The 26,745-nt window shown below is 36.1% G+C and overlaps 1 protein-coding gene across 1 annotated transcript in view; it reads left to right on the forward strand.

Annotated features, from left to right (window-relative positions):
- LOC132186523 (calcium-transporting ATPase 9, plasma membrane-type) overlaps nt 1-26,745 on the forward strand; it is a 63,182-nt gene that overhangs the window by 4,887 nt on the left and 31,550 nt on the right. The window contains exons 3-19 of the mRNA XM_059600503.2: nt 2,148-2,264; nt 2,343-2,382; nt 6,839-6,954; nt 7,070-7,201; nt 7,287-7,376; nt 9,356-9,425; nt 9,949-10,019; nt 10,102-10,185; nt 10,267-10,344; nt 10,427-10,498; nt 10,860-10,943; nt 11,024-11,106; nt 11,190-11,298; nt 11,403-11,458; nt 11,636-11,678; nt 11,795-11,878; nt 22,251-22,388. Of these exons, the coding sequence (XP_059456486.2) occupies nt 2,148-2,264; nt 2,343-2,382; nt 6,839-6,954; nt 7,070-7,201; nt 7,287-7,376; nt 9,356-9,425; nt 9,949-10,019; nt 10,102-10,185; nt 10,267-10,344; nt 10,427-10,498; nt 10,860-10,943; nt 11,024-11,106; nt 11,190-11,298; nt 11,403-11,458; nt 11,636-11,678; nt 11,795-11,878; nt 22,251-22,388 (1,467 nt within the window). The remainder of the gene's footprint in view (nt 1-2,147; nt 2,265-2,342; nt 2,383-6,838; nt 6,955-7,069; nt 7,202-7,286; nt 7,377-9,355; nt 9,426-9,948; nt 10,020-10,101; nt 10,186-10,266; nt 10,345-10,426; nt 10,499-10,859; nt 10,944-11,023; nt 11,107-11,189; nt 11,299-11,402; nt 11,459-11,635; nt 11,679-11,794; nt 11,879-22,250; nt 22,389-26,745) is intronic.

The raw sequence follows: 26,745 nt of genomic DNA on the forward strand, positions 1-26,745 counted from the left end.
AAGGAGATATCTCCTGATGCATTCAAGTCTCGAGATGCCTCAATTTCAGTCAATCAGACCATAGTGGGGTTGAAAAGTACTGAATTTGAGTGATACAAGGATGCTATGATCTACAAATTCTAGAAAAACAGGATTATGACATGCAGATGAAATTAATTTCAGTAAACCTGGAAAAGGAAATTTTGCTAATTGATAGTTAAGAGATTTGTAGTTAGCACTTTGCTTTTATGCTACAAAATATGGGACAACTAAGGAATAAAGTGCTCTTACAATCATAATAGCTGAAATTACAATTTTGAGGTAAATGGGTGGTAAGAGACAAAACTTTACAATTTGGAGACGGAGGATCTTGTGTGATAGATGCAAAAATAATACTCACCATCTTACCCCGGTGAAGCATTTACCTATCAAATGATAAAGCGTTTTTTTCCCTCCTTGACCAAGAATGCGTTCACAAGTGAAGCTGCTCAAAGAAATATAGTCTTCTTGCTGGATTTTGTGCTACATGAATGCGTGAATCTGAGGAAGCACTTTGATGAAAGACTTCTTATAATTTGCTAATGAATTCTGATTTCCATGCCTTTACATCTTGTCCCTACTAAGTTCCTCTTTGTCTAGGATATAATTTTTGGATTATCTCCATACTATCTTGTTGAAAGATTGGATATATTTGACATTTGCCAGAACATTGGAGTCTAGTTTGAGGTGGGGGTGGGTTCGAAAGTTCGTTTCTGGCATGATACTTGGTGTGGGGAAACTCCATTGAAACAAGCTTTCCCTTCTCTGTTTAGCATTGCTAGAGATAAAGAAGCTTGGGTGAAGGACAATTTAATTTGGAGGAGTGGGGTTATAGAGTGGAATGTCACTTTTGTGCGACATGTTCAGGATTGGGAGATGGATTTGGTTGCTCCTTTTTTTTAGCGGTTGTACTCGTGCAAGATCTCTGTAGGTACGGTGGATCGTATTTGCTAGGCCTTGTCTAGGAAAGGTAAGTTCGAGGTTAAGTCGCTCTTCAAGGCCTTGTCTAATTTTGGCCATGAGATGTTTCCTTGGAAGAGTATTTGGCGCACTAAGGTGCCTTTGAGAGTGGCTTTTTTTGGGTGGTCCGCGGCCCTTGGCAAAATTTTGACTCATGATAATCTGCGGAAGAGGAACCTTGTGGTGGTGGAGTGGTGTTGTATGTGCAAAAAGTCAGGAGAGTCAGTAGATCATCTTCTTCTCCATTGCGAAACTGCAAGAGCTCTTTGGCACACTATTTTCAGTCGGTTTGGGTTATGCCTTGCAGAGTAAAGGATTTGTTATATTGTTGGTGGTCGGGAGGTCGTGCTAGAAGTGCGGTAGTGTGGAAGATGATTCCTCTATGTCTTATGTGGTGTATATGGATTGAAAGAAATGTTAGATGTTTTGAGAATTCTACTAGGACTATAGAGGAACTGACTCATCTTTTCTTCTTTACTCTTTACTCTTGGACAGCCGCTTGGCTAGCTCCTTTAGTAATTAGCTTCTCTGATTTCCTCTTTTATTTCTCTCCCTCTTAGGCGCTCTCTTTTATACTTCCCTTGTATATGGGTTGCGCCCCTCTGCGCTTTTGATATAAATTTATTACTTATCAAAAAAAAAAAAACATTGGAGTCAAGTAATCATTCAAGTTCTTGTTTTCTGTGGGTACTGTGCTAGCTTGTGGTTGATCTGGACTTGGTTGTATTTCAATCTTCCAATCAGGTTCCTAAAGTTTCTTGCGTTACTGCTGTCCTTCCTCTTGTTTCATATAGCAGGATGGTTCTCTAGTTTTGTGGAATGACTCTTGCTCATCTATACGACTGGCGATCAATCTTGAGATTTTGGGCATAGGACTTGGAGACATGAGTAGATCACGAACTCTGCCTCTCCTAAAACAGTTTATTCTTAAGCAGCTATCTTTTTCTTTTTTGGAGTATGATGAGCATATGAGTTTCTGCTTGTAGGCAATGCCTGTTTTAACTGTTCATTGTTGATTTAATTTCTTATTTTTTTATATTTCCTCACATCATATGCCAAACTTGAGTTTTTAAATTGCTGTTGCATGTTAAACTCTAGTATTGTGGTTAGAAAAAAGTTATTTTATTTCTGCGTGGACTTTGGACTGAAAGAGCTTTGGTCCTCTACAGCAAGCGGCACTGGTGCTAAATGCTTCCCGTCGATTTCGATACACTTTGGACTTAAAAAAGGAAGAAGAGAAAGAGCAAAGGAGAAGAATGATAAGAGCCCATGCACAAGTCATAAGAGTAATGTTTTTAATATTGGCAAAGGATTTAGTTTGGTTTTTCAGATTGTTTTATCTAATCAATGACTACTTGTATTAGGCAGCATTACTTTTCAGACTGGCTGGGGAAAGGCAAATTGGTATATAACACTGTCTGAACTTCTTCAGCTATCTTCAAATGGTTATTTAACTTTGATCTGTTCTTGATGGCAGTTAGTTGTATGTTATGTGCTCTTAGTTAAAGCTGTTTTTTGTTCTTGTTTTACTTTTTTATTTTATTAATGTACAATTATTACAAGGAGAGGATTTGAAAGAGAATATGGGACTCTGAAATTGTTTGCACGTATGTCATGGAGAAATAGACAGAACCAGGATTTGATAAAATATATGAGATAGAAGAACAATTTATTACTTGCTGCTCCTAGCACTACCTTTATCATTCCTCTTTATTGACAGCATCATATATTTAAATTGTAATCATCCCCTAACTTCCACTTTGCAATATATATATGCAAACTTTAATATTAAATACATGGCTGACAAACGAAATCCTCCAACATTTGTTTTGAGTCCACCAAGGAGTTTTCATTTGCATCATTTCATTTTTTTCCTAACCTGATGTCTTCCTATGCATTGATGACTTTGAGAGCTATATAATTATTTCTATTTTGATTAAGACTTTATGGTCATATAGTTTTTGGACGTTGGTATAAGCTAGTCACAAAAGAAAGTCATATTTTGCTATAACTATAATACATGTGTATATTCATTTTGTTAGAATATTAGTTAACTAATTCAATTCATCATTTTTTATTGGTTAAATTTTTTGAAATAATTGGTAATTTAATACGGAATTAGAAAGGTGGTCATCAATTTGAATCTTGACTTCACACTTTATTATTATTATTATTTTTTTTGATAAATAAGTGATTCATTGAAAATCACAGAGGGGCGCAACCCTAATATACCGGAAGTATACAAAGAAAAGCCCCATTGTAGACCAAAAGTGGAACATAAAGATAAAAATTGAGACATGGTGGAAATCTTAGGCACACTACAAGCTTTGGTCCAATGGAACAATGTTTGAATAAGCAACTTTTTGAGCTCTTCCATTGACCTTTCTTGATCTTCAAAGCATCTTGCATTCCGCTCTCGTCAAATGATCCACATAAGACACAATGGTGCTATTCGCCACACCTCCTTAGTTAAAATATTACCACGCTAACCACACCAACATACTAACAAATCTGTCACCCCTTCAGACATAACCCATGTGACATCAAAAAGAGTGAGTACTACACTCCATAACGCTCGTGCCACTTCACAATGAGGGAGAAGATGGTTGATAGACTCACCACTTTGCTTGCACATGCAACACCATCCCACCACAATTATACCTCTTTTACGCAAGTTGTCCAAAGTCAAAATCTTTCCTAAAGTCGCTGTCCACACAAAGAAACTAACTCGCAATGGAACTTTGACTTTCCATATACTCCTCCATGGGAAAGTAGAAGTTTCTGTTCCCGAAGAAGAGAGCATGCGAAAAAAAGATTTTACCTAAAAAATATTTCGTTTGGAAGGATTCCACAACATGTAATCCGTCGCTCCCATACGCATGCGAAAAGTATATAACTTCCCAAAGAACGTTGTCACCAACTCTACCTCCCAATCTTGGACAGCTCGTATGAAGGGAACATTCCACTATATGCTGCCATTGGACAGTTGCATATGATCCTTAACCCATGCCTCCTTATTGCAAGCTATTCGAAATAATTCAGGAAAAGCTTCCTTCAATGGCTGATTCCCGCACCAGTTATCGTGCCAAAATCTAACATGGGAACCATCACCTATCCCAAAAATAATAAATCTCGAGAAAACTTCCCATCCTCTTCGAATATGTTTCCACACTCCCACTCCATAAGGACCCTCCACCACTTTGGTACATTGACCGCCATTCATGCGCCCATGCTTGACCTCAACAACCAACCTCCAATATGCCTCCTTTTCCGTAGCATATCTCCATAACCATTTACCCAATAAGGCGAGATTAAAAATGCGCAAGTTCCAGATGCCCAAACCTCCATCTTGCATGTGTGAGCAAATTGTAGTCCATTTCACTAAATGAAATTTAGTCTCCTCATTTAGTCCACCTCATAGGAAATCTCTTTGTTGTTTCTCCAATCTGTGTGCCACACTCACCGGAATAGGAAATAGAGACAAGAAGTATGTAGGGAGGTTGGACAAAGTGCTTTTAATCAGTGTGAGCCTCCCTCCTTTTGATAGATATATTTTCTTCCAACCCGCCAATTTCCTTCTCATTTTCTCAACAATGTCATTCCAAATGGTGGTAGACTTGTAAGACGTCCCCAAAGGAAGACCTAAGTATTTCATGGGTAATCCTGCCACCCTACAACCAAAGATTCTTGCCAGCTTATCAACGTTCTCCACCTCACCAATTGGAACAATCTCAAACTTTGCCAAATTAACTTTTAGCCCCGAGACAGCTTCAAAGCATAAAAACAGACAGTGCAAATTTTTGAGTTGGTCCTCATTGGGACTGCAAAAGATCAATGTATCATCAGCAAACAGTAAATGTGAGACACTAAGTCCAGGATTGTTTCTCGTCCCCACATAAAATCCAGACACAAGATTACTGTTTTCTATAGCCTCCATCATCCTACTCAACCCCTCCATAACAATAACAAATAGAAGAAAAGGAGATAGTGGATCTCCTTATTCCCCGAGAGCTACTAAGGGTTCTCCATTAATCAAAACTGAATATCGGACTGTAGAAATGCAGAACGCTATCCAGTTCCTCCATTTTTCCCCAAACCCACTTTGTTGCAATATGAATAGCAAAAACTTCCAATTCACATGATCATACGCCTTTTCTAAGTCCAATTTACATAACAAATCGGATTCTCTAGGTCTAAGCCGGCTGTCGATGCGTTCATTTGCTATCAGTACCGAATCTAGAACCTGTCTCCCCTTGATATACGCATTTTGAAACTTCGATATTATCTTCTCTAACACATTTTTCAACTGATTAGCTAGCACTTTGGAGATCAATTTATACACAATTCCCACCAAACTAATAGGTCAAAAATCCTTTAACTCCTCCGCCCTTGCTTTTTTTGGAATGAGCGCGATGAATCTAGCATTTAGATTTTTCTGAAACCTTTCCTTCTTGTGAAAATCTCGGAAAACAGCCATAATGTCTTCTTTAATTACTTCCCAACATATTTGCACAAAACCCAATGAAAAGCCATCAGGGCCCGGAGATTTGTCTCCTTGTAGCTCCTTAACCACCTCTAACACCTCATTTTCTTCAAAGTCCCTTTCTAACCACAACCCTTCCTCACTACCAATATATTGAAAGGATAAACCATCCGGTGTTGGCCTCCTACTACATCTTTCAGTATATAAATGGGTATAGAATTGAACAATGTGTGCCTTGATATTAGTGGCCTCTGAAGACAAAGAATCATTGATAATTAAAGACTCAATGGCGTTGTTTCTTTTGTTTGAGTTTGCCATCCTGTGAAAAAATTTGGTATTCTTGTCCCCCTCCCTTAACCATAGTGCCTGAGATTTCTGACGCCAACTTATCTCTTCACACAACAATAATCTTTCCAACTCCGAAGATAATTCCTCCTTGCTCCTCCTTTCCTCCTCGTTGAACCCACGACCTTCCCCACTAATATCAAACTTCCTGATGTCATCTAGCAACATCTTCTTTCAACGATTTGCAGCCAAACCAATTGACTTCACACTTTATTTCTAATTCAACTAAATGGTATCAGAGTAATAGTCTTGAGTTTGATTTCTGACTCCACACTTTACCTTCTATTTTAGTCAAGTATTCAATGTCTTGAGTTCCACTTATTAAGGATGAGCCTGAACCCATGCGTGGGAATGTTAGAATATTACTTAAATTATTAAATTCACTAATTCCTATTAGCTTAAATTTTTTGGATAATTGCTGATTTAATACATATATTAGATACATGTATTTATATACTTTGGTGGGGTAAAATTTATAATAAATAGCTTAATAAACCTTATGTGCCGAGCTTTGGATCTAAGAGATGATCTATGGATTTCTTCGATATTGGTAGTTTTCTCTAATTATTATTATTATTATTTTTGATTAGTTTCTATATTTCATTACCATATAGTATTAGTTTTGAAATATAATTTTTCTAAGAATTTGTTCAGGCAATTGTATTAGTAGTCTTGGTATTTGATTCACTGATGCTTCATTATACCAGTTTAAAATCAGAATGTAGATGTTCAAACCTTTGTCTCTAATGACAAATTACCATGAATAAGCAACTGCTAATGTATCATGCATATGATGGTTTTCCAATTTATATTTATATCCGTACTTTATTATAGCACTCTTGCATTATGATCGATAATCAAGTTATGCTTGCTTTTTTATGCCAACGTTTCTTTACAAAGTTAATCTGTATGCTATAGTTGAATGGTGTTGACTTTTAAGATTTTTATAACCTTAGATTTATATTTGAATTTTTTTGCTCATGCCATCCAAGTTTCTTGTTCCTCGTTTTAACTTATGTTTGAATCATCTAGTGTTAGGTCCCATGACATCACCCTCAACTCCAACTGGTGATTATTCAATTGATCTTGAACAACTTGCTTCTATGACCAGGGATCATAATCTTTCTGCTTTACAAGAATATGGAGGGGCAAGTCATCAATGAATTTATTTTTCGTCGTTAATGTGATTTTTTTCTGTAGACTAAGCTTACATCATGTCAATGGTCAGTCCTCTAACAGGTTAAAGGTTATGTCCTCTGACAGGTTAAAGGTTTATCAGAATTACTGGAGACAAATCTAGATAAAGGGATCAATGGGGATGAAACTGATTTGTTAAGAAGAAGGAACTCATTTGGATCAAATACTTATCCTCGGAAGAAAGGGCGCAGTTTCTTGGTATTTTACTGAATTTTTTTAACTGAGTATATTTTTTATTTAGTATCGAGTAGCTATCACTTCATCCCCATTCTGTTTGCTGCAGAGGTTCTTGTGGGAAGCGTGGCAAGATTTAACCCTTATCATCTTGATCGTAGCTGCAGTTGTGTCATTGATTCTTGGAATAAAAACAGAGGTGTGCTTGACGTGTTATTTACATGTTACATTTTTATACTGTGGACTATGCCTGTTTCTCTAGATGCAAGCAAGCTCCTGAATTTATTGTGAATATTTCTTGCTCTCTGAATTGAGGATTTAATGATACTTGCTACGATATTGCAAAAAGAAAAGACAAAGTGATCTAGAAAGGAATAGGAGGAACCATACATTATAGCAATATCATTAGTTGGACGAAGAGCACGCACAATATCAAATGGTAAGAAAGGTCACTAAAGGTGCAAGTACAAATTTACTACATCAATATGCCAAATTTGACTAATATCTGATCATTAATGGTCTGCAAGGCCACTAAAGATGCAACTGCAAATTTGCCATCTAAATTCCGAGAATGTTATTCTTCTTCAATCATGTCATAGATCTTGACAAGTTTGCAACTGCAAATTTTTGATGCATGGGGCGAGACACAAGTCTTATTTACTTTTAGAGATCAATTCTATTTGTTTTTATTTTATTTTTGGGTTTGGTTTCTCGTTGTTTTATGTAAAGAAGTGAGTTCTAGCTTTATTGCTGGTGTGTTTCAGTGTTTTGTTTGTGTTGGAATGAAAATTTTATTCATAAAAAAAAAAAATTCTATATGGTTTTTTTTTTTTTTTTGGATTTTGTTTTAATTTCTGGTAATATTGGTCCATGTAGTTTTATTAAGGTCATATTAGTTAATTGGGTTATTATTATTTAGTTTTATGCTTTATTTCATTTTCAAAAGCCAATGGTTTTATTGTAATTCAATAAATAGGCTTTGCCTAAAGTCCCTTAGATTAGGGTTTAGTCTTTAGTCTATTCTAAGTGTATTTTGTACTCCAATGGAAGTAGACTTTAATGAAATAAAAAAATATGTGGAATTAATTCTTGTTCTTTCTCTCTTTCCCTCTTCTTAGCTTCTGCTCTCTTTCTCTCTCCTTAGCTTCTTCTTTCTTTCTCTCTCTTTTAGCTTCTTTTTTCTCTCCCCTTAGCTTCTTCTTTCTTTTTCCCCTTGTGGTTTCTTTCTCCTCTCTTTTCCCTACTTTCAATGTCTGATTTTTGTGATTATTGTTAGTTCTACATCAGTTAATGGTTCAAGGGGTGTGACACGAATTTTACTTTAGTTTAATCTTATTTAATTTTAGAGAACAATTTTTATTTTTTATTTTTATTTTTCTGGCAATGTTGGTTCATGTGGTTCTATTTAATTTAGGCCCTATTAGTTAATTGGGTTATTACTATTTGTTTTATGTTTTATTTGATTTCAATAGGGTGTTTTTGTAATTCAACAAAAGGCCTTTGCCCAAAGTCAATTAGATTGGGGTTTAGTTGTTAGTCTATTTAAGCAGACTTTGATGAAATAAAAATGTGGAATTGATTCTCGTTCTTTCTCTCTTTCCCTCCCCTTAGCTTCTTCTATTTCTCTCCCCCCTCTTAGCTTATTTCTTTCTCTCTCTCTTCCCTTAGCTTCTTCTTTCTTTCTCCCCCTTTTAGTGTCTTTCTCCGCTATTTTCCCTACTTTCACCATGTGATTTTTGTGATTATTGTTGGTTCTACGTCAGTTTTTTAGCCTTTATGGTTGACATATCGTGGGATGTTAATGAAAGCACCTGGCATTGTCATTTTCATTGGAAATCTTCAGATTGGGGAATGTATCAACTTTATAGCTAAGCATTTTGATGCATATGAAGACCTAAAGCCCAGCGTTCACAGTAATAAAATCATTTTGGTCCTATTACACTCGAAATTAATGCTTATGTATAATATGATTGTCATATTTTTTGGGTCACAATCAAATTCTACTTTACTCGTTTGTTTTCCTTGTCTCCTCTCTCTATTCACTCACTCTTATGGTGCTTGTTCCTTTGATCATCTTGGTATGTTTGCATCTTTAACCCTTCTCTCTTTCTCTCTATTTTTTTTTTGTTTGTCTTTAACCGAGGTGTTCTCCATTTTGTATTTTAATATTTCTCACAGGGTCTAAAAGAAGGATGGTATGATGGGGGAAGCATTGCATTTGCTGTTTTTCTTGTTATAATAGTCACAGGTATGCAATTTTATCTTCTCATTCTTTCCATAGTTAAATGTGTCCACTGATTGCCATTTGGATGGAAGTAAAGTAAATAAATCCATGAAACTTACGACTCTATGGGGTTCTGAAATGCTTATAAAGATGCATAGTCCATTTTCTCCCATCCTCTTGATAACTAAAACTCAAACTCAAAGTAAGACTTAATTTCAGTTAATATGGGGATCCTCTGGGCATCTAAGTTAATTTCAGTTAATATGGGGATCCTCTGGGCATCTAAATTGAATTGTTCTTATGTTATATTCCTGGTGAGGAAAAAATGCATATGCAGCTGATATTTTTAGATTGACCGTGGTAGGTCCTTTACGTGTGTTGCTTATAGTAGACAAATTTGCACTAGAGTTTCAAACTTTCTTAAATCTATTGGTGTTCTTGTTTCCAGCGATTAAAATCGGAGAAACTTCAATTTTTCCTTCTCTTCATTAACTTTTATTACCAGACTAATGATCCCCCCCCTCCTTTTTTTTTTGCTGTTAACCAGCTGTTAGTGATTATCGACAATCTCTTCAGTTTCAAAATTTAAATCAGGAGAAGCAAAATATACTATTGGAGGTGTGTACTGTTATGGCTTGAGAACATTAATGTTAATTTTTGGGATGCTTAATTTATTTTATACATTTGAAACTATATGCAGGTCTTGAGAGGTGGTAGAATAGTAAAGATTTCGATATTTGATATTGTTGTTGGTGATGTTGTACCTCTGAAAATTGGTGATCAGGTGAGGAACTTAATTGTTGAGTTTGTTCAGCAGGAAAAATGAATTTAATCTTTTATTCAATTCTTATTTGGGATTGCATAGGTCCCTGCTGATGGCATCTTAATTGCTGGTCATTCTCTGGCCATCGATGAATCTAGCATGACTGGAGAAAGCAAGACTGTGAGCTAATTATTATATCTTCTTGTAGTTTAAATATCTAACTGCTAATCCTTTTTATTCTGAAGTATGGCATTTTGTGCAGGTCCACAAAGATCAGAAAGCACCTTTTTTGATGTCTGGTTGCAAGGTAGCAGATGGCGTTGGTACCATGCTGGTAAATATAGTGTCATATTCTTTTTCCCAATTTCCTTGTAATTTATTGCTTTCGCATGGTTTCCATTGAAGCGTACGCCATGTTCTTTTTCTAAATTTGACTAATGTCATATAATTGATTTTTAGTCCATGTACTGCATAATCTTTTGGATCCTTGTGTACTTGTATAGTGAAATACATTCCCATTATTGTTGTTCATGTATGTAATTACTACAGTAGCATCTTCGTATTATTTTACTTGCATAAGACCATCCAGTAATCTTTACCTCAAAGTTTTGATCCTTATGTAGCTTCTCTATCATTATTCTAAAACAAATTTCCTTTATGACTATGAAGATTTCACCCTTTTAAGCAATCTGTAGGTAACTGGTGTTGGGATCAATACGGAATGGGGATTGTTGATGGCAAGTATCTCAGAAGATACTGGTGAAGAGACTCCCTTACAGGTTTTCCTTCTCCTGAAATATTGTTGCTTTTTCACTACCTTATGGAAATTGTGTACAATATTTTTTGTGACCTGTGATAGGTACGGTTGAATGGAGTTGCCACTTTTATCGGCATAGTTGGGCTTTCAGTAGCTGTTTCTGTGCTTGCTGTCCTTTTGGTCAGGTAAATTTGTATATCATTAAGTAGTTCATATTTACAAGAATTGAAGGCCATTTTACCGGCTACAATCTGATCTGGAGTTATAGGTACTTTACTGGATATACAAAAAATCCAGATGGAACAGTCCAATTTGTGCGTGGTAAGACTAGCGTTAGTGGCACAGTAGATGGAGTCGTTAAAATATTCACAATTGCAGTAAGTGCATTTTTAAAATTTTTGTCATGTACTATATTTAAAATTTTTCTTTCACTATTTTCCTTTTCTTTTGTTATTTCTTCACTAATTATAGAACCCATTAGGTCACCATTGTGGTTGTTGCAGTGCCCGAAGGCCTTCCTTTGGCTGTTACCTTGACGTAAGTATGAGCCACCGTTTTGTTTCATACTGCAGCTAGAATAGGGCTAAGGCTAGTCTTTTTCAATTTGTACACAATTTCCATAAGATTCTTTTATGGTGTACAATATTGTTGCTTTTCCTGAGGATTCTCTAAGATTCTTTTTAATTCTGTCTCTGTTCTTCAACTGGATGATAGCCTAGCTTACTCAATGCGGAAAATGATGGCAGATAAAGCCTTGGCAAGTATCCATATCAATTTTGGTTCTCATAAATTGCTTTATATCTCTATTTTTTTTTTTTTTTTTTTAAAATTGTACTTCTATAGTACCTCTTTTTGACACATGTAGATGTGCAGGTGCGTAGGCTTTCAGCTTGTGAAACTATGGGCTCTGCAACAACAATTTGCAGCGATAAGACAGGAACATTGACCCAGAATCAGGTGTGTTCTTACTAGCAAATTAACATAATATTCTGGCATGCCCAAAACCCCAAATCGGCATGGTGCGTGCTAGAAGCATTCATTTTAAAGAAATTTCTGTAAACTTTTTTCCAAAATAACTATCCTATCAAGGTAGAATATTTGTCCACAATATGCAACACCATTTATTCTGCAAGATTTCTTTCAACCAAAGACGGACATGATAATGGCTATAAATGCAACATTTCTCACACACAAAAAAAAAAAAAAAATGCATACTCAATTTTTTACTAAACAAGCTAGAGTTCTAAGATTCTACAGTACATCAAACAATATTCTTGACTTCCATATCCTACAGAAACTAAGAAATATAGACATATAATACCTTTTCCACAGTAAGGTTCCAAAATAAACCTTAGTAAAAAAGTTCATTTCAACATTAATTTTAGAGCTTCAACTGGGCTGGCAAAACAGGTACCTGGCAAATAAATAGATACCAGTTTATCCTATACATGTAACTATTTTTTATGACGTCTATATGAACTTTATTATAAAAAAAACATGCATAGGATAAACGGGTCGTAAATGTGTCATATCAGGTACCTATTTTGCCAGCCCTACAGTTCAACATTCCCATACAATCTCCAATAACCCCACTTGTGTTTGTACATTAGAGACCTAACCCAAGATAAGGTTGCAATACCTGTCGTCAAATGTTTTTGTCTCGTCTAACTGGGTTGTGTTTCCCATTGTTGGACTGGGACCCTTTCTTTAGCCTAAGAAGAGGCGACTTCTTTGGAGCTTTAACTAGAGGCCCTCATTTGACCTGGCGCAAATATTGCTCCTCCTTTGGCCCAACATGGTTGTGCTATTCATGGGGATCCTCTCATTAGGACTAAGATATGATCCTGAGCCACTACCTCACACACCTTAGGAAGGTTCAAAGCGCTCACAACCATATATAATATTCAAGAAAGCCATACTCAAATGTGCCAGACTTAATGTTTACAAGATTTGTGCAATTCTTAAAATAGTGCAAGTTAGATCATCACATGAGTTTACAATGGCACTGTTATATGACTAGATGTCAGTATGCATCATGCTTACAATAAGTTAGCTCGACTCATACTAGTTTTCTGATTTTATTTTGAAAATAAAGTATAATGAATACATATATGTTCCCAAATACTAATTTGTTCTAGCATTCATCCTTTCATTTCAAGACAACACATTTAGGTATGTTTGAGCAGCCCACATTAACTAAATCCACTTACTTTTGTTAAAGTATTGATTAAATGATTAAATTTACATCATCCTATAAGCTTAAGTTTTTTAGGACAACTGGTGATTTAACGTTGTGTGTGCATACGATGACCAAGAAATGTAACAGTTGCTTCAATTCCACTTGATCCTAAAAAAAACATAATCACAAGTCAATATCTAAGATTAGGTTCCAAAACCACTAATTTTTCCTAATACAATAGTACCTAAGAGTATAATTTTCCAAATTAAACCCGTTTTGCTCAAGGTCATATTTGCTCAATGCATTCAGTCTTCAGTTAAGGACCTTGATTCATGATTGAGTCATCAATTTGGGAATGCCGGAATTAGCCTCGTAAAATCCTCAAATTTGATGGTACTACCAAACCCTAATTTCAAAAATTCTTCAATTCACAACTAATTGGATTCAACTAAAAATGACATCAAAATATTGTAAATCAAGTTAGAAAAACACAGCTAAAATGAATTAATTTGGTGAAATTCACCCTATAGGTTTTGGTTGGTTTGGGTCGTTCAATGGGTACCAAACAGACGGATTCCGGTCAAACCAAGTTTTTTTGGCAGTGAGGAGTGCGGTGAAATCCCCATCATTGCTAAACAATTCTCTCTCTCTCTCTCTCTCTTTCGTGGTGGTTTCCATGATTTGCAGTGGTTTGGAGGAGAGAGGAAGAAGAGAAGAGTAAAGGAATGAAGAAGGATGAAGGGTGGATAGACGGTTGAAATGACGAAGTGATTGATCGCGCCTGGGGGGTGGGGGGAATTAGGGAGAAAAAAAAAATGGAGTCTAGGCCACACATGCAATTGTGTAGAAATACCCTCCACTTTGCAAATTATGAAGCAACCCAGGGGCGGACCTATGTTGTAAGGTGGGGGGACCCTCACAACCCTTAAAATTTTTTAACTTCTTCTATCCAGAGCAATTTTACATGAAGTCTCAGCAAATTTGTGTGTTTGGCCACCCCTAGGTTTGGTCATGGCCACCCCAAACTTATTGTCCAATGGTATTTAAAACAAAACAAGATGTCCTCTGTCAAATGCCAATTAAATTTCTGCCTTTGTGACCTGATACCGGTCTCATTGTGTCTACGTGGGCTTCTTTTACCAAGTTGTCCCTTGCACAGTTTTAGTATTCATCCTCCTTTAGCTTCTCAAATCATTGTATGGATCCGGATAAACTATGAATAAGAAATTCATTCGGTCTTGATTTTTTTTTCTTTATCATTGACCAATACCAATACCATTTCCGACCCAATAGATTATTTGAATCTGCACTTCTTTGAAGAGTCATGCTATTTAGTAAATTATTATATTACTATTATTTAACCATTATTTTTATGTCATCTTAATTATATATAAGTCATATATCAACTTATTAAATAGCATTACTCGTTTTTAAAAATTGAGTAATAGTATACAATTGTCATAAAATTGAAAGAACTTTAGTAGTGAAAATCAATTATTGATTTTTTTTTTTACAAGCACCTATTGATCCAAAAACTAATTTTTATTGACACATCGTCTCAATTATATAACAAGTTTACTTATCAAAAAAAAAAAAAAAAAAAAAAAAATTATATAACAAGTTTACTATATAGCATGTCTCTTAAAAATTCTTATAAGAATCGAATTATGTTAATCCTATTAAAAAAAAGTGATTTTTTATGCGCCTCCCACCTCCATATTACCTTGTTCTCCACCCTGAACATGATGAGGCCCACCTATTAGACTTGCTAGCCATGATGAGGCCAATGTCTCTGCACCAACCACAGGTGCTGCCTCACTTGTTTATCTTTTCTTCTTCACGAAATCTTTTGCCTTTAGTTCTGGCCACCCCAAACAAATTTTTCTAGTTCTGGCCTTGAAGCAACCCTACAGAATTTTGTAATTATCAAAATAACTCCTTTTTGACCATCTAGAAATTCATCCACAAAACTATCATAAATAAAAAGGAGATGATTCATGTCAATATTTTCCATATCTTTTCCTTATCTCATCCTATAAATTCAATAGATCAACTATTAAATTGTTGAACTCATGTGGACTTCACACAAATTCAATGGTGGATTTATCTATTCACTATAGAGAGGATTGAAATGAGAATGAATTATATCATTTCTCTAAATAAATTTCTAATCCACAAAACTATCATAAATAAAATTCTAAGTATTAGGATATTTAAAAATTATGCATGTCACATCAAAAGTTATCACCCAATATCATTCAAATTATCATAGTGAAATATTTAAATTCACAATATTAAAATCTTTCTCAAGATGTGTAACTGTACTAGCAAAATTTGGGTTCAAAACATTTAAGCACCACTACCTAGTATTTGTACAATAAAACCTCGAAATAGTTAAACCCAGTATGATAATTCTTACAACATGAACTAAGGAACCATAAAGACCATAAGAACATGGATAAAGATGATCCTTGATACGTTTACATGGAGTCAAATAGAAAAGAATTAATTATGGATATGTAAGCTAGAATTGAAAGAGAAAGAAAAATGGAGAAAGAAAGTTTGAATTGAAAGAGAAGAAAAATTGACAAATACGAGAAGAAATGATCTTAGTTTTCCTTGTTGATCTTATTGATAGAATTACATGCGTTTATAAAGAGTAGTAATAAATTTAATATGGAAAATACAATAAATGGGAAATATTTGGAAATCAAATTTTGGAAATCATATCATAATTAGATCAGCCGCATATCTTCAAAACGGCCCTTTCAAGTTGAGGCAAAGATGTCTTGTATGCCCAACATGTACATGGTTGACTGAAGAACACCACTGGACACTCCCTTCGTCAAAATATTCACAAGTTGGTCCCTTGTTTTAACATAAGGTGTACAAATGAACCTTGCACACAACTTTTCATTGATAAAATGTCTATCAATTTCAATGTGTTAAGCTTGATCATGTTGAACTGGGCTATGAGCAATATTAATCTCGGTCTCGTTGTCGTAGTATAATCTCATATGCTACTTACAATCATATCTAAGCAAAATTTTCAACCATAATATCTCACATATCCCACGGGCCATGGCTTGAAATTTAGCTTCTACGCTAGATCTAGCAACCATTAACTGACTTTTACTACTTCAAGTAACTGGATTTCCTCCCACAATAGTGTAATATCCCAAAGTAGATCTTTTATTCGTGATTGACCTAGCTCAATTTGCGTGTGTATAAGCTTCTAACTTTAGGTGATCATGTTGGGCAAACAACAATCCTTTTCTGGTGAAAGATTTCAAATATTGAAGAATTCTGGAAATTGCTTTCATATGAGACTGCCAGAGTGAATGCATAAACTAACTCACTACACTAATTGCATAGGCAAATATATTAACTTTGGTATCCTACTTATCAAAAAAAATATTAACTTTGGTATCTTCCTTTATCCACTAGAGGACTCTCACTACTCTCTTCTAACTTTTTATTCTTTTCCACTGGGAGAAGAAGATACCATGTCTCAATCTTGCTACTTCAAACTAGAAAATATTTTAGAGGCATAAGAAATCTCAAATCCACTAGCTAGATAATTCTTCAAACGCTGCATTTCCTTATTATCATTTCCATTCAACAAGAAATTGTCTGCATAAACAATTAAGGCAGTTATCTTTCCCTGCAAAAAATGTTTGATGAACAATGTATGATTTGCATGATTTTGTTTATAGCCAAATCCTTGCATAACTTAGGAGAATCTCTCAAACCATGCCCTCAGTGATTGTTTCAATCCATATGGGGTTTTCTTTAATGTACACGCTTTACCCTTATTCTTCTTCCTCTAAATCTTCAAGACGGAATTAATTCTTCACATCAAGTTGTTGAAGTAGACAATCTAAGTTTGTTGACAAAGAAAGTAGAATTCAGATAGAATTCATCTTCGTTGTCAGGGCAAGCAACTCCTCGTAGTCTATCCCATAAGTTTGAGTACAGCCTTTTGCCACCGATCACGCATTATATCTTTCCACTGATCCATTAGTAGCCTTATGCTTCAATGTAAACACCTATTTGCATGCAACCGCCTTTTTTCCGGTAGGCAAATCGATTAGCTCCCATGTGTTATTTTTGTATAGAGTGCTAATCTCTTCTTGCATTGCTCTCTCCACTTTGGATAACTAATTGCCTCATGTATATTTTGAGGAATAGAATGGAAGACAATTTGGATACAAAGGTACGATATGAGGGTGAGAGATGCTAATAGGATATAAAGTTAAATATAGGTGGTTGAGTACAAGATTTAACAACGCTTTAAGTTGAGCAATAGGCAGATTCATATAATCGACCACAATTATTGAAGAATTTAAATTAGGGGTAGAAGTACTATTCCCTGATTCAAGGTCAAATTTGCTAGGTAGCATCGAGAATAGCCTTATTTTTTATCGTTTGGACTTAACTCTTAGCTCTTCTACTGGTGGCGGCTTATACAACTCATTAGCAACTTGTCATGCTCTGGCACAAGAGTAGGGACGTGTAAAGGATTACTTATAGAAAACTTCTCTTCACTTGGAAAGTGTGGATGAGTGAAAATATGATTGTGACTCAAGAAAGGTAACATCTGTTGAGGCAAAACATTTATGTGAAGGGGATGATAACATTTATACCCTTTCTAAGCAAAGGAATAACTGAAAAAGATACATTTGTGAGCACGAGAATCTAATTTACTCTGAGTCGCACCATGAATGTGAACAAAACAGATGCAACCAAACACTTTGGAGGGACACCCTTGGAAGTAGATAAGGGTGGGGACAACACCTCAAGAGGTGTTTTGAAATCTAAGGCATGTGAGGGAATCCTATTAATGAGGTATATGCTGGAGTAAGGCATCATAAGGGTGGGGACAACACCTTAAGAGGTGTTTTGAAATTTAAGGCATGTGAGGGCATCCTATTGATTACATATATGCTGCAGTAAGGCATCACCCCAATAAGATTTAGGGACATGCGTATCAATCATTAAAGACTGAGTTACCTTAAGAAGATGTTGATTCTTCCTCTCAGCAACTCCATTCTGATGGGGAGTAACAACACAAGTAGTTTGATGGATAAAGATAAAGAAACCGCCCGTGCAGGACCTCAAAAATCATTATGAAGAACAAAATATGCATTGCTTTTAGTTATACTAGGAGAAAATGACACAACCGATGATGTTTAGCAAAAGTTGACAAGATTCACACTAAAACTTAGAAATAGGGTGATGAAAAACTAAGGAAGGAAAATCGGTTGCAATAACATAAAAGGATACTCTGTTTATTGATGCCAAAACCAAATTCTTGCTGTAGATTCATTTGACCGAATAGTGTGATAAGCCCATGTGAGTTGATCTTGTGTCGTGGGTTGAGAATCCAGATAGTACAAACTATCTCTTAGGCTACCACTTTAATTATTGTCCCCGTGACTAGGTCCTGGAAAGAAGAATATTCAGAATAGAAGATGACTTTACAATTGAACTCAAGGGCAATACGACCAGTGGACAATAAATTGGTAGAAAATCTGGTGTATGAGGGACAAACAACAATGACATGGAAGGTGTGATAGGAATGGAGCCTTTACTAGACACTAATGGTAGAGAACCATCTGCTATTCTAACCTTTCCCTTGCCAGAACAAAGATTATAAGAAGAAAAGAAGGAAAATATATTAGTCATATGATCGGAGGCCCCTAAGTCAATGATCCAAAAATCATCAGATGGGGTAGTAGATGCATTCAAAGTGGTGGCCAAATTACCCATATGGGCAATGAAGGAGGATGCAGTAGCAAATATTTCCAGTCGAGACATAAGCCGAGGAAGTGTGTCTACCTCTTCCTTGCTAAAAGGACCAACAAATGTTTCCATCATAAGTAGAGACATAAGCCTATGTCAGTTGACATGTCAAACATGTTTTCTCATGAGTCTATGGTTTACATGATTTGTAACATGCATGATAAACAATAGACAAAAAGAAGTTTGTAAGAATATCATTGTTTTCATCACACCAATCGTATTTCACCCACTATCACATAAGAATTGTATTTTGTTTTGTGAAACCGCTTAAAAACACGTGGATTCAAATTGATTTTAATTGGATTTCATGAATATGGCCTAGAACCATCCACATGACTCAGCCACAGGGCTGGTCGAACCATTTGGCGCCCAAAATTGATGTTTTTCAAGCCTAAAATTGACTACGTGTTTTATTCAAATATTATTCAAATAATATTTAAAGTGAGGATCCTTTCTAGAGTGAGGATCAAACCTAGATTAAAACATGTTACATCAGTCCACCACGATCAAACCTTTCTTGCGTATCAATTTTTGATCAATCAAACCTCTTACACATATTACACCAGTCCACTACGATCAAACCTCTCTTGCGAAGATTATCTAAAGTGAGGATCCTTCCTAGAGTAGCTATCCACAAAAAAACTAACTCTAACCGAAATTTTAACCTTCCATATACTCTTCCACAGGGAAGAAGATTTCCCCACCTTGTGCCTCTCCGAAGAAGAAGAAGAAAGCACTTCAAAGAATGATCGAACCTTAAAAAGCTTTCTCTTGGAAGGAGTCCACCAAATGCGGTCCACACCCCCCAAATGGCGCCGGGTCTCATACAATTTGCTATAGAGGGGGTGGGACTCTGGAATAGTATCCGAAGGGGGTGGGATGAGTTTAAGCAACATGTGCGCTTCGAGGTAGGAACCGGGTCTCGTGTTTTGTTTTGGCAAGATGTGTGGTGTGGGGAGGTATCACTGCAGATTTTGTTTTCCGCCTTGTTTAATATTGCATGTGGAAAGGAAACATGGGTAGAGGAGAATATGGAGATGGTAAATGGTGCTATTTATTGGAATGTAAGGTTTATTCGACCTGTTCATGATTGGGAATTGGAGGAGGTATCGAGATTTTTTGAAATGCTGCATTCCCAACAGGTAGGGCATGGTGGGGTAGATAAAATTAGTTGGATTCCCTCGAAGAGGAAAATTTTTGAGGTGAAGTCTTTCTACAAGGTGAACATCAATTCAGCCCTGGTTGATGGTCCGTGGAAGCTTATTTGGAAGAGTAAAGTTCCTCCGCGAGTGACTTTTTTCGTATGGACGGCGGTTATGGGGAAAATTTTAACATTGAACAATTTACGAAAGAAGAACATCATTGTGACGGAATGGTGTTGTATGTGCAAGAAGAGTGGCGAATCTATTAATCACCTTTTAGTGCATTGTGAAGCTGCTGTAGAGGTATGGAATATGATTCTCCAGCTATTTGGTATAACGTGGGTGATGCCGGGGAGTTTGAAGGAATGCTTGGGAAGTTGAAGAGGGCAAAGGGGAAGGCGGATAGTCATGCACATTTGGAGGATGGCCCCTTTGTGTGTAATGTAGTCCTTATGGAGAGAAAGGAATGCGCGGAGCTTTGAGGTTCGTGAAATGGGAACTATAGAAGTGAAGAAAAGGGTGCTCCAAACACTCTTCTCTTGGAGGGTTTTGGGGTATTCTTCACAAGCATTCACGCTTACGGAATTTATAAATCTTTGTGCGTCCTTTTCAGTTTAAAGCTTGTGTAGTGGGCTCTTTTGTATACTTCCTGTATACATGGGTTGCGTGCAACCCCTTGCGCTTTTAATACATTGACTTTTACTTACCAAAAAAAAAATTTGCTAGAGAGAGCCATCACCACCCCACTTCCCAGTCCTAAGCCGCTCGTAAAAAAGGAACATTCCAATGAACTTCCTCATACAAAATCTGCATATTATCACTCATCCAAGCCTCTTTGTTTCTTGCAACGCGAAACAATTCAAGGAAAGCCTCCTTTAATGGTTGATCTCCACACCAAATATCATGCTAAAACCTAATTTGGGATCCATCTCCAACTTCAAATCTGATGAACTTAGAAATAGACTCCCACCCTCTCCTAATATGCTTCCAAACCCCAACACCAAAAGACCCCTCAACCTATCTAGTACACCAACCTCCATACATACTTCCATATTTTGCTTCGACTACCTTCTTCCAATAAGCTTCCCTCTCTGTAGCATACCTGAGGGCGCGCTCACGAGCTTAACTAAGTTGAGCCGAGCTTGCTTCGTTTAATATTTGAGCCAAGAGTTGTGTTCACGAAGCGCCTCATTTAATAGTTGAGTCGAGCACAAGCCAAGGTTATAAGAGCCAATCCCAAGCTCGCTCGCGAGCGGCTTTGCTCGCGAACACCCCTAGTTACAAGACATAAATTGATGAAGTGTGTCTACCTCTTCTTTGCTTAAAATACCAATATCGACAAAAGTAGAAATAGAATTTGGTGTGGAAAAATCTACTCCACCATAGAAGTATAATTGCTCAAGGCTTGGTTCCACTTTCTGAATGACGCCTTCAACCTCTTGTAGGATGGCCATGAAATCTCTCTCAAGTCTCTCGACAGCTTGAGCCTCGTGTATGGAGAGTTGGATTCTCACTGTGGGAGGTCACCTGACTCTCTTTCCTCTTTTTATGAATTTTGTTAGGTCTAATTGTTGTCATCTTGAGTTTAGATATACAACCAAATAGCTCCAATACGCAACACTAGGGATCAAAAGAGATTAAAGAGCAGTAAAACAAGAAACTAGAATTCAAACATCAAAAACAAAAGCAAAGCAACATCTCTGTATTTTTTTGCTCTGCTGTTGCTGAACGACCTGTAGTTTAGGGACCATGCTTGTTGTCCAGCCCTATACTAAATGACTTGTTGTTTTTCTCAACAGTGAACACATGTTTGAACAACATGATATGACCTTTTGTTTACCATTCAAGTTAATTTCTTAGGTTATCTAAATGAGTATGTTTCTTTTGTTTTTCATTTATAAAGAACATTTTGGTAAATGAAGGAAGCTCATTCCAGAATCATCTAAAACATCTACATTCATTAAAAGCAACCCAAAAAAATTTGGGACCAAAAGCAGTTAGCGTAGACCATTGAATTTCTACTAGCCTCGGTTTCATTGGGAATCTTTTATGTGTCTTTCTGAAACATATTATGGGCAGATATTTATATTTTTTTCGCCTACTTTTGTGTTGTTTGCAAATGTTTTAGCTAACTATTAAAAAAACCTTCAATTATTGAGGTTTAAATGGTTCTTGACTTTTAGTTATATTTTTTTGATTGCAGATGACTGTAGTTGAGGCATGTATTGGGAGAAAGAGGATAAATCCACCAGGTGACTCTTCGCAGTTAAATCCACTGGTATCTTCTCTACTTGTTGAGGGAATTGCACAGAATACCACAGGCAAAGTTTTTGTGCCTAAGGTTAGTGACCCTCTTTTTTGTTGTTGCAAAATCTAGTGAGGGCTTACTTAGAGGTTGTAATCTTAGTGTCTGTGTGTGGACGAATTCTCGGATGCAAAATATAACACATTCTTCTTGAATTATGAGTTGGCTTAACCCTTTCAATGGATATCTTTGATTTTGATAGAGGTTATTGTTGATCAATTTCTTTAGGTCAAATATTTATACATAAATGACTATTCTATGCCTCCTGAAGAAATGATCCTCGATTTGTTTGTTTACATGCATAGTTTTTGTCAAAAAATTTTGCTGGGAGCCCCTCTTGTATATGTGGTCTACTAATTTCGTTGGGTATTTTATTGGTTGTCTCTGAGTGTTGGGATAGTTTCTCTATGACACTTTTCTAAAAGTGTTGGGAGGTATTGGAAGAGGACATCATGGCAGTTTTTAAGGGGTTTCATAGGCGACGAAAGTTTGAGAAGAGGTTTTAATGCAACCTTTGTTTCTCTTATCCCAAATGTTGACGTGGTGACTTGCATTCAAAGTTGGTGGGGAACCATTGCTTTTTTCCTTTTACTTGTGGGTTTGGGAGACAAGAATTCCAAGTTAAACTTTGAATAGAAGACCTACGTGCAGTAGCTTTATTTGACTGACTTGGTTTTCTCCCCTCAAGCAATCAACTTTGCTTGATTATATATACATGTCTTTGGTCCTTTTTTAAGTGTGCACAAGAGAAGCAACAAAGCCGCACATGACAGTGGGCTGCTGTACTTAAGGAGTAGCAAGCACTGTGCATCATCATAGAGCCGCACAAAAGGTGAAAAAGGGTGGGCTGCTATGTATAATCGACTGTTTTCTTCTTGATTTTGGAGGAGCCAAAACAAGAGAGAAAAAGAAAGGATGCTATTGCGTGAGAGAGAAAAATAAAGACCAGCCGCCGTCTTGTCCCAGTAAAAGAAGAGTTTGTATTTTTGTCTTTTGTATTCTCTTTTGGGGAATAATCTCTATTGTGTGATAGTGAGATTTGGGTGGGTGTATTTGGGTTTTGGGTCTGAGGGATTTTCTCTCAACTATATTTTGGTACTCCATCTTTCATAGTGAATTTCTTCGTGATCACTTCCTCCAGTGGACATACCTCACACCTCACATTGAGGGAACTACTTAAAATCTTGGTGTTATTTTTTGTGTGATTGTTCTTGCATTGTTTAACCGTAATTGTGATTGTGGTTTTTGCTAAACACCAAAGTAGGCTATTACTGACACTAAGGACTTCTATCCAATTAGTTTAGTGGGTGGCGTTTATAAAATTATTTCCAAGGTCTTAGCGAAAAGGCTAAAATCAGTGTTGAGAAAGATAATTTCTAATTCACAGCATGCATTCATGACTCTGGAAAAATTTTGGATTCAGATATAATTTCTGATGAATGTTTTGATAGTCGGAATAGGTCTAGAGAACTTGGAGTGCTGTGTGAATTGGATTTGGAAAAGGTGTATGATCATGTAAATTGAGAGTTCTTGTTTTATTTGTTGAAGATATGTGGATTTGGGGAGAAATGGAGGGATTGGATAGCGCTGTGTATTACTGCAGCACGGTTTTCCATCTTATTAATGGTTCATCATCCGGCTTTTCTAATAGCTCTTGTGGAGTGAGATAGGGGGATCTGTTATTGCCACTTTTGTTTGTGATTATGGAGGTATTGAGTCGGATGATGTTGGCTACAATGTATAGGAGATTTTTGTCTGGATTTTCAATGAGGTTGAGGAACAATGAAGAGCTACTAGTGTCTCATTTACTCTTCAGTATTGCACTTAGCAAGGATGCGTGGATGATGGATAATGTGCAGTTTTAAGATGGGAATATTCATTGGAATGCAATTTTTACTAGACCGGTACAAGATTAGGAGGTGGAGGTGGAGGTGGCCTTTTCTTTCTTTGAGAGGTTGTATTTTGTCAAAGTAAGAGAAGAAGACGTGGATAGAATTTGTTGGAGTCCTTTCAAAAGGAGCAACTTTGAAGTGAAGTTTTATCAAGTGTTTTTGTTTGAAAGGAAGTATTATCAAGTGTTAACTAGTCCTAATGCCCCTTTTCCTTGCAAGCGTATTTGAGGAGCAAAGGCTCCTTTGAAGGTGGTGTTTTTTGTGTACAGTGGCATTGAATAATTTGAGAAAGAAGGATGTTGTAGTGGTGGATTGGTGTTGCATGCGTAAGAAGAGTGGGGAGTCCATTGATCACCTGCTGTTTCATTGTGAAGTAGTAAGAGAATTATGAAGCTCTATCCTTAATCTGTTTGGCGTTGATTGGGTTATGCCTAGAAGGGTTAGAGATTTGTTGGCTTCATTGTGTTTAATGTGGTTCATTGGAGAGAGTGGAATGTTGGATGGAGGTTGGCTTCATTGTGTTTAATGAGGTTCATTGGAGAGAGTGGAATGTTGGAGCTTTGAGGATATATAAATTTCGGTGATCAAGTTGCTAATGATTATGTTCAACACTTTATATACTTGGATATCATCACATCGTAGCTTGCTTGTTTCTAGCTTTGCAGATTTTTTGAACTTCTGTTTGTCTTTTTTTCTTAATAAGGGTGTTCTTTTGTATATTTTCAGTATACTAAGGTTGCGCCCCACTGTGCTTTTTAATGATGTTAATTTCTTATCCAAAAGAAAAAAAAAGCATTTTGGTTGGTATTAATGTTGAAGCTTGAGAAGAACCTACAATTCTTCTTTAGTTGGCTCCAGAATTACAACTGCAGTTCTCCCTGGATGTACCATCCCTCTTTTGGATGCTAAAAGATAAATATGCGTTGACATTCACTGCCATGAAACCATGGCTGATCTTATTACTTTCTAAAAAGTTTTAAAAAACTGAATACTCCAGCAAAATGGATTTTGCTATGGTTTATATTTTCTTTCAGAAAAAAAAGGCCAAGATGTTTGGCTCCCTTCTAAATGATGTTTGTTTTTATATGCCCACTCTCCAAACCCAGAATTTCAGGCCTGTTTGGTAGCTGTTTTAGAAATAGTTTTTTCTATTTCTAAAATAGCAAAACGCGTTTCTGTACTGTTGATGTGTTTTTGGCAAACTGTTTTAAAAATCAAAATAAGTGAAAACGAAAACACCCAAATCAAAAATTGGGAATGACTTATACATGTTTCCGAAAATAGTTTTCGGTGTTTTTATTTGGTCTTTTTTGATTTTCTTCCTTTGTCGAGAGAGAAATATTATACGCATTGTTACGTAGTTATATTGTTATAGATATAATTATATATTATATACTTATGCATAATATATTATATTTAATTATTTACATACTTATACCCTCGGCTACCCCCAAACAATGATTGAGTTTTTTTCAGAATAGTTGTCCAAACAAAATTAGACCAATTTTCTATTTTTAGAAACTGTTTTCAAAATCCGTTTGCTGAATGCTTTTTTAACGAAAAAAGAACAGAAAATTATTTTTGATTTTGTTCTCGAAAACTGTTCTAGAAAACAAATATAGAAACCGATTTGCCAAACGAGCCAAATCTAGAAATGGTTTGTAGAAGCTTTTCTCAATACCATTATAGAAGATGGGTCAAATTACCCATGTAAACCTCTAGAGACTGTACTTCGGGGGTAAGAATAAATCTGTTTTTTTTTTTAATAAGTAATTTTAATATCATTAAAGAAGCACGAAAGAGCACAAACTTAGTACACATGGAATATAAGAGAATCCCTAATGTGAAGAAAAAGAACAAAAATTCAAAAAATCTGCCAAACTAGAAACAATCAAACTATGGTGCATATATCCAAGTATAGAAAGTGTTGAACATAATCTTCCGCAACTCTGTCACCAAGGTCTCAACATCTTCAAAGCTCTAAGCATTCCTCTCTCACCAAAGATACCACATTAAACACAATGGAACCAACCTCCATACTTCCGTAATTGTACAACGCTCAACCTGTCATTCCTAGCTTGCCCCTCTTAATGAAGTATGGCTTTGAAAATGTCCTAATAGCTTGTGCTTTTTTCTCTACTTGAGGTGATGAGTCAATGTTAATTGTTGTTGCTACCAATTGAGTTGTAGAATTTAAAAATAAAAATGCTTGTATGGTATGACTCTTTGCTTAACAGGGATTTGGTAATATCGTATTAAACTTATGTGTGATTGATCATCTTAAATGCATATTATCATGCTCTAGTTTCCCTCCACTATACTATATCCAGTTATTTCATTTGCTTTCAGTAGAATATATAGCATTCATCATGGAGATTTCACCAATTTTTGCGACTATGAATGTAATTTAGGATAAGAATTACAAAACATTGAGAATTATAAGAAAAAAAAAGAAGAAATAACCAAACATAGAGAATATATTGAATGCATATGTATTCAAA

The sequence above is a fragment of the Corylus avellana genome, chromosome 6 (genome assembly GCF_965113065.1).
Source record: "Corylus avellana chromosome 6, dhCorAvel1.hap1.2, whole genome shotgun sequence".
Lineage (NCBI taxonomy): Eukaryota > Viridiplantae > Streptophyta > Magnoliopsida > Fagales > Betulaceae > Corylus > Corylus avellana.